A 9061-nucleotide genomic window follows, 5' to 3' on the forward strand; every position below is an offset into this window, starting at 1 on the left:
ACGAATTAAGATATTTTTGATTAAATCTGAGAGCTGGATCACTCCTCCATAGGCTTCTTAAGGGATTGAAGCTTGACAGCCCCTAAAAGTTATTAAAGATATATTATAAAATAGTACAATTGACTACAATGGCTCAATCTTAAGTTTATCAAACGACGAGAATACTTTTTGTGCGCAAAAAAGAAATAAATAACAACTTTATTTCAACTATTTGTTTCCTTCTCTGTGGGCCTCTAGTCAGTTCACTAGTGATATAGCGGAGTTCTTCTGTTGTTGTACGTCACACGCATCACATACATGACCAGCCAATAGTGAGCCTACGTGTGACATAGCTCTACGCTATCACACTACGTTAACTGACTATAGGCCCACAGAGAAGGAAATGAATAGTTGAAATAAAGTCGTTATTTTTGTTTTGTTTTTTGCATAATAAAAAAAGTATTCTCGTCGCTTGATAAACTTAAGATTGAGCCACTGTAGTCACTTGGACTATTTTAACGATGTCTTTAATGACTTTTCGGGGCTGGCAAGTGTCAATCCCTGAAGAAGCCTATGGAGGAGTGATCCAGCTGTCAGATTTCATCAAAAATATCTTAATTCGTGTTCCGAAGATGAACTAATGACTTAAGGGGTTGGAACAACATGAGGGTGAGTAAATACTGACAGAATTTTTATTTTTGGGTGAACTATCCCTTTAATGTATGTAATACCCCTGGAGAGCTAATTGTCCTGCAGAGTTTAGTTCCAACCTTTGACGCGTTTGACCCGGATTTGAATCTACCTTTTGCGGAACTCGCTCTTCTCCCTTTCAAAAAAGGCATTTATTTACAATGAAAAATAAGAAAATATTTGAATTTCCTTTTTCGAAATTAATCAAAAGTGCCCTTCTCAAACAAATGTCAATGATAATATTATGGTCAATAAAACAAAATGCATTTTTGTTTATAATAAACATGACAATGTGTACAAAACTAAAGTAGCATAAATTCACGTTTCTTTTTACGCTTCTATCAGTCTGAGGTGTTGCCGTAACGCGTATGGGTTGTCACTTGCGTGTGACTCTTGCTTCGGACTTGACTAAAGACAAAAGAGGTCAATCCCCGAGGCGCAACCGTAGCGAAGGTTATGCGTTTTAAAATGAAAATGCTGGTGTAAAAGTATAGGTATTAGTATTACACAGTCTGCTCGGGAACCGATGCTCTCGAGCCAAATATGGTTCTTTCAATAAGCATTATTATTAAAATAATCAAATTATTTTAGATTCTCTCTTAAATCTTAGTAATTTTCTTGGTTATGAATGGATGAAACATGGATAACTGAACATCATCAGACCGATATTACAATAACCTGCCTCCACTGATTAAATTTCTTTCTCTTATCCTTTCCCTGTTTCTGCCTCTCTTTCTGCGTCTGAAAATCTATCCCTGTCTTTCTCACCTTTGCCATTGTGATCTGAAATACATTTCATTGAATTAATCAGATGCATAAAATAAAGTGGAATGGTTTTATTGGTTTTCTACTTTCAGAGCTATTTTTCAGTCAACTACCTACCTTTTACACACACACACACACACACACACACACACACACACACACACACACACACACACACACACACACACACACACACACACACACACACACACACACACACACACAGAGAGAGAGAGAGAGAGAGACACACACACACACACACAAAAACGCCCTCCAAGAATAAAAAAATTCACATGACTGTAAAAATCGCATTAAAAGTATTCTAATAATGCATTACAAGGCTAAAACCAAGTAAATAACCATGTTTGTCCCACAAACCATGCCCCCCCACACATTTTTGACTCATTGAAGTACTGTCCCACATTAGGCTGATCATGCTGTCCCGAATTTGAAAACCACATTCCCTAATGTGGGACATTAGGAAATTTGATAAAAAATATAAAATATATAGTTTATACACACAAAGGTACACTATTTTTTGATAGACAAACATTTCATAAGCATATTAGGCGCAAAGGTAGCAGGATTGCTTTGTTTCAAATGTATTTAACTCCTTAACATCAAATTTGTTAAAACTCTTTCTCTAATCTTCGGATGGTCTTCACACAAGGTGCCTCCTGTTTGATGATTGCTCCACCCTCAAATATGATTGGACATTTGATAGGTCATGTGATTTTGATCACATGACACCACAGCTTTGTCTAACCCATAATTTCACTGTCATTCATGTATTTATAGGGGACCTACAAACACTAGACCTTAGGTGTCCCACATTAGGGCAATTCACCCTACTTTAAGAAATATATCATTTATTTCTGTGATGCAAAGCTGGATTTTCAGCAGCCATAACTCCAGTCTTTAGTTTCACGTGATTTTTCAGAAATCATTCTGCTGATTTATTATCAATGTTGGGAACAGTTTTTTATTGAACCTGTGATACTTTTTTCAGGATACATTGATGAATAAAACTAGATTAAAGTCTTTAAGTCTTTAATGTAACTCTTTGTTTTATCAATTTAGCACATCCTTACTGAATAAAAGTATTTATTTATTTATTTTTAAAAAGAAAGAAAGAAAATTCCTGACCCCAAACTTTTGAAGGGTAGTGCATATTGGTACAAAATATTTCTATTTTAAATAGATGCTGTTCTTTTTTTAACTAAGAATACTGAAAAAAAGTATCAAAGGTTATAAGTAGGCCTATATTATAATAGAAAACAATTCTTTCAAAATGTGGTAATATTTCACAATATTACTGTTTTTTCTGTATTTTAGATGAAATAAATGCAGCCTTGATGAGCATAAAAGGCTTCTTTCAAAAACATTAAAAATAGTAGTGTCCAAACTTTTGGCCGGTAGGATTCTTGTATACTATTATACTTATATACTTATAATACTTATAGGAACTCTGCACGTGCCTGCTGTCATGTGATGAAACAGCTCTTTATTGCACGTGTGCAGCTTATGGACGACCGACACATTATATAGCTACTGCAGGTAAAGTAAATTTATATCCATACATCTGATACAGTATCACAGAGTATCAAAAAATAGAAACAAAATAAGGGGACATTTCTTTGATGGAGAGGTCTGTGCCCCGGTCCTGAGGAAAGAAAGACTTGAAACGGTCCAGGATATCGGGCACAATCGTTGTGAAAATCTAAAACAGTTTCAGGCACTCAGCGTTATTGCATCTGTATTCACGTGCGCGCTTAAATGAATTACACAAAACCACTTAATGTATTACAGACCAAGCATTCTCCACTGTATCTTATGCACCAAAATTCACGTGTTCACTGTGTTTCCTAGAAACATCACTAAGCTATCAGGCTCGTTTCCTGTAGTAAAAGTACACAGTTTACACATTCATTGTGATTCTTAACATGAAAGCTTTGATTAGTTCACATTTGTTCAGGTAATTTCCTCTCAGTGGAGTCGCCTTTACAGAGGAAGTTTGTTGTTGTCTATAGGTGTTGACTTTTTAATAAGCCCTCATTATAAAATTAAAATTATAATTCGTAGACAAATCTGCTGACGTGTGTTGCACTGAAGGGATGCTATGAAATTGCAAGGCAGTTTCTGAATATCAAACCTGTTTTGTCCTGTTTTCCACCGCAATCAAAAGAAGAAATGGAGCACTCTGAATTATTTTATGCTGATTTCAGAAACAGAAGATGTTTATAAAATGGGGGAAACTATTTTCCATCCAAATCATCTCTCTTTTCAGAGGAACAATGACTGGTACTGTGAAGACTATGTCCAATAGAGTTGTTGTTCTATACAGACACACACAATTTGCCATAATGTATCTTCATACCGGTACTGAGTGACAATTAAGGACATTTTGTAGTGCTATTTATATATAAAGACTATTTAAAAATGTAATACATCACCAAAATGATTTAAGAAGTCAACATAAAACACATAATATCAAAAACGAGTGTACACATTATTTGCACTGACATCAAAAACAAGAGGTGTGATTCCAACAAAAAGCATTGATCTAATTAAAACATAAGACTAGCTCATGAGAACCATTTTTAATGACTTAACAATGCAAAATTTCTTTATAAATAACCTAAAACAAGCAGGTCTCTTGTGAGATAGACAATGTGCACAGTTATGGACTTATTGTCACAACTGGCTCTAGTAACACACTCGACAAAGAAGATACAAATCCAAGACAGGCTTTAATAGTATCCAGAGGTAAATCCAAACATAGGCAGGCAAGCAAGCACAACCATAACACTGACAAGACCCGACATATCTGAACTGAAACAAGGGAATTTAAATACACAGGTAACTGAGGATCATTAAAGACACACCTGAACTGAATAACATATCCCATTAGTGTCCATGACGACAGATTATACAGTGCAAAACGAACATAAACAAAGTACAAACGAAGGGAAACTGTGACACTTGAGGAAATAGGTAAAATACATAAACTGTTATTGTTGTTATTATAGTTAAAACCATAAAACAAAATCAGCACTTGAATTTTTTTTTGTGTGACATTTATCGTTTTCATTTAGTTTAAAGGGATAGTTCACTCAAAAATGAAAATTCTGTCAGTAATTACTCTCCCTCATGTTGTTCCAACCCCGTAAGACCTTCGTTCATCTTCAGAACACAAATTGAGATATTTTTGATGAAATCTGAGAGCTGGATCACTCCTCCATAGGCTTCTTCAGGGATTGACATTTGCCAGCCCCAAAAAGTTATTACAGACATCGTTTAAATAGTCCAAGTGACTACAGTGGCTCAATCCTAAGTTTATCAAACGACGAGAATACTTTTTGTGCGCAAAAACAAACAAAAATAACGACTTTATTTCAACTATTCATTTCCTTCTCTGTGGGCCTCTAGTCAGTTAACGTAGTGTGATAGCGTAGAGCTACGTCACACGTAGGCTCACTATTGGCCGACACTGGTCATGTGTGTGATGCGTGTGACGTAACAACAGAAGCTTACGCTGTTACACTAGTGAACTGACTCGAGGCCCACAGAAAAGCAAATGAATAGTTGAAATAAAGTCGTTATTTTTGTTTTTTTCTGCGCACAAAAAGTATTCTCATCGTTTGATAAACTTAAGATTGAGCCACTTGGACTATTTTAACGATATCTTTAATAACTTTTCGGAGCTGGCAAGTGTCAATCCCTCAAGAAGCCTATGGAGGAGTGATCCAGCTCTCAGATTTCATCAAAAATATCTTAATTCGTGTTCCGAAGATGAACGAAGGTCTTACGGGGTTGGAACAACATGAGGATGAGTAAATACTGACAGAATTTTCATTTTTGGGTGAACTATCCCTTTAACTTAATCATGAACTAAAATAAATATAGCAGCGTTGTCATAACAGGAATAAATTGCATTTTAAAATATATTAAAATAGAAACAGTTATTTCTAATATTACACATTTTTACTGTATTTTTCATCAAATTAATGCAACCTTGGTGAGCAAAAGAGACTTTCAAAAACTATATATATATATATATATATATATAAATGTCACAAATTAGTAGGAATTGTAGTAGCCCTTAATCTGAATTACTTCACTAGTTTCCCACTGCTCTGGTGTGACCTTGGTCCACTCTACTTAGTCTCTTCCAAAGTTCGGTAACTGTGATGGGTTTCTTAGCCTTAACTTTGTCACCAAGGATTTTCCAGATATTTTCTATTCGGTTTGGCCACTCTGGGCTGGCCATTTCATGAAATCAATTAACTGTTTTACCTGTTTTGCAGTGTGACAGGGAGCATTTTTTGCATAAAAATTGCAGACTGAGCGGGAGATGGTCGCAGGGAAAGAACATGTGCAGTGCATTTGCATTCACCCTGCCATGTAAGTATATAAATGGCCCAACAGCTGCTGCAGAAAACATCCCCCAAACCATGGCACTTCCTCCTCCAACTTTCACTTCTTTGCACACTTTGGATTCAGTCTTTCCCAAGTTTGATGCCGAAATTACACAAATGAATTAAACTTCGGAACAATTCTCCTCTGTCCACAAAACATACTCCTCAGCAAAGGATATTCTAGCATTTTGGACACTGCAGAGTGGGATTTCAATCCAAATTCTATGAAATGGCGAGACACTGTATGCCGAGATAAATCCTTACCCTTTTCAGCACTGTATTGGCGAGCAATTCCAGCTGCAGTGTTGAACCGATTCTCCATATAATCCTGTCCTCTCATGCTTTTTTTTACGAGGGCGACCAGCTATTTTGGGGGACTTGAATTGTAAAGCTGCAATATTCTAGAAATCACAGATTTGGAACGACCAACTTCTCTTGCAGTGGCTGAAAGGGTCATCCCGCTTAGGCCTTCATCTGAATACTCTGCTGTCGCACCTCAGAGCGCCTCTTCATCTTGCAAAGTCAGTGAAAATGGGAAAGTTATTCTAACAGGAATGGTGCTAGTTAAATGGGGTGTGTCAGATAATTTTGGAAATTACCACCATGTGCCAGATTAACACCTAGAAGTGTGAGGTATCTGAAAGTGTTCTCCAATTTTGATCAGTTTTTTTTAAATGTCTCATTTAAGTTATTAATACTTTTCTTTAGAATTTATTTAACTTGTGAATTTTTTTTTTTTAAACTGCCCTTCTACTCCTGTTGGCATAACTTAAAATACGACTAAGCAATGACCTTAAAATTTAGGAAATTGTAGGTTGTTTTCTCATTTTGATCTCCACTGTATATCGTACCAACCGTAAACTTACCAAAGCCCAATTTTACAAAATACAATTGTACAGGTAGTAAATCACTGTGATGTAAAAGTGTTGCTATAATTGGGTTGCGTATCATATCTCTTTCACTGCACAGAAATATGACAAGGAAAATGTGCCATAACAGATCCATTTAAACCTACGGACTCCGTTACTGAGCAATTCTGCAACAAGCTTCATAGACTTCTTTTCAGCTGTATGCTCATTATAGACACAAAAATGTGTTCAGCATGACTGCAGTTTCCCAGGGTTTCTAGTGAGATAGTAGTTTTCAGGGTACAGCCACGGTAACTGGCAACAGCTCCCGAGAGGACTGTGACTGCTGCACTCCATCAGGGGCCAAACGAAGACTGACACTTCCGTCGGCCGTTCCCGGATCAGCCCGGAAGTCTTTGTGCACTGGCCGGATGGCTACGATGAATTGTCTTTTAAAGGTCTCACTGAGAATGATGTAGAGAAGCGGGTTAATGCAACTGTTGGCATAGCCCATGCTAATGGCGACGTTATAGGCATAGAGGAAGGCGTAACTGGGCCGTTGCACGCTCAGATGTGCCAGTTGCAAGATGTAATGAGGCGCCCAGCAAATAAAGAACGCCAGGCATATGGCGACGGCCATCCGAGTGACCTTTCTGGTGCGCAAGCGAAGGCTGTGCTGGGGAAGTGGGGCGACCGTGGCCGCCATGTTCTGGAGGATCTTGAAAAAAACCACGCAAATGATCACCAATGGCAAAGCGAACGCCAGCACGAACTGGTAGAGAGTAAACCAGTAGGTGTCTGTAGCCGGATTGGGAAGGAGCAGAGCGCATCCCACTGAACCGTTTCGCAGAGGCATGAGGCCGGCGTACATCCACACCGGTGTGATGGACAGCAGCGAGAGGATCCACACCAGGCCAACGACCGCCACGGCCATGCATGGAGTGCGAATGTGGTTGAAGCGGATGGGATGAACTGTCGCCAAGTATCGGTCCAACGTCATGACTGTTAAAATGTAGGTGCTCACGATCTGGCTGTTGGAGTCCAGCGCTGTGATGACGGTGCACATGGTGGCACCGAAACACCAGGAACCGTTTCCCACCAGCTGGTGGATGAGGAACGGCATGCCTAGGAGAAACAGAAGATCTGCGATGGATAGACTGAAGATGAAGATGTCAGGCACTGTCTGTTGCGCCCTGAACTTTGTCTTTTTCACAATAGTGTAGATGACAATGCAGTTGCCTATAATGCCAACAAAGCAGATGACACCATAAATGCTAGGCATGAGAACATTGTGATACTGTTCGTCAGTGTCTGCAAGAAACAAAAGAGAGATTATAGTGCGTTTGGTTTTCAGTATCGAAGTACATTTAAAATACATACTTTTATTTTTACCTATTTTAATTTTTAGTTTCAAATGTTGTACACATAACCTTTTATTCAGCACAAAAGAAGATATTTTAAAGAATGTTGGCAACCAGACAGTTGACGGCACCCATTGACATCCATAGTATTTTATTTTTCCTGCTATGGAATTCAATGGCTAGCGTCAACTGTCTGGTTGCCAATATTCTTTAAAATATCTTCTTTTGTGTTCAACAGAAGAAAGAAACTCATAGGTTTGGAACAACTTGAGGGTGAGCAAACCATGACAGAATTTTCATTTCAGGGTGAACTATCCCTTTAAAGACATTTTCATTGAAAAAACCCTAAGCTCTTTTATTTTTCAAGATAAACTCGTTACTTGAAAGCTACATAGTTAAATCCGTGATAAACTTTGAAAAATTGTACACCCCTCCCATAGATTTCTTTTGATATTGAGGCATTCATAGATTTTAGACAAATAGAATAAATAAACATAATTGAATGATACCATAATCATAGCTAGAATATTTTAAAGTGAATCAAATTGTGTTTGGTATATTAACATTCTTGAATGGGACTGTATGACAACTGAATTGACTTGTTCTTAAATAACATTATGCTTTCTTTTTCAGATTTCAGAGAACCCAAAAGGAAAAGAAGCAGCAGTCTAATTTAAGACAGTTTTTTTTAAAACTGAACCGTTGGACCACATGTTGTTAAAATTATATCAGACTTCTGATGAGTTTTAAAGGTTGTAATGCTTTTGTCCTATTTCTATTTCTACCCTGTCATTAAATGCGGGTGCAAACGTGATCCAGAAGCAACATGACTTTTTAACATGAATTCAATGCAATTAATGTCGAGCCGTCAACATTGACTTAACATTGTTTCAATGGTTGTTTGCTATCCGGGGTGAGTCATGAGCTACACACAAGCAGAGAACCTAACAAAACATTACACTTAAAAAAAGTAAGAGACAGACTACTTTTGATGGTCTAA

The 9061-nt window shown here is 37.5% G+C and overlaps 1 protein-coding gene across 1 annotated transcript in view; it reads right to left on the bottom strand.

The window, feature by feature from the left end:
- Positions 1-6995: 6995 nt before the first annotated feature.
- mchr1b (melanin-concentrating hormone receptor 1b) overlaps positions 6996-9061 on the bottom strand; it is a 3133-nt gene continuing 1067 nt past the window's right edge. Inside the window, 1 exon segment of the mRNA XM_077213424.1 lies at positions 6996-8011. Coding sequence (XP_077069539.1) covers positions 6996-8011 — 1016 coding nt within the window.

Source organism: Siphateles boraxobius, unplaced genomic scaffold, assembly GCF_051911475.1.
Source record: "Siphateles boraxobius isolate OS27281-9 unplaced genomic scaffold, OSU_SipBor_1 66, whole genome shotgun sequence".
Lineage (NCBI taxonomy): Eukaryota > Metazoa > Chordata > Actinopteri > Cypriniformes > Leuciscidae > Siphateles > Siphateles boraxobius.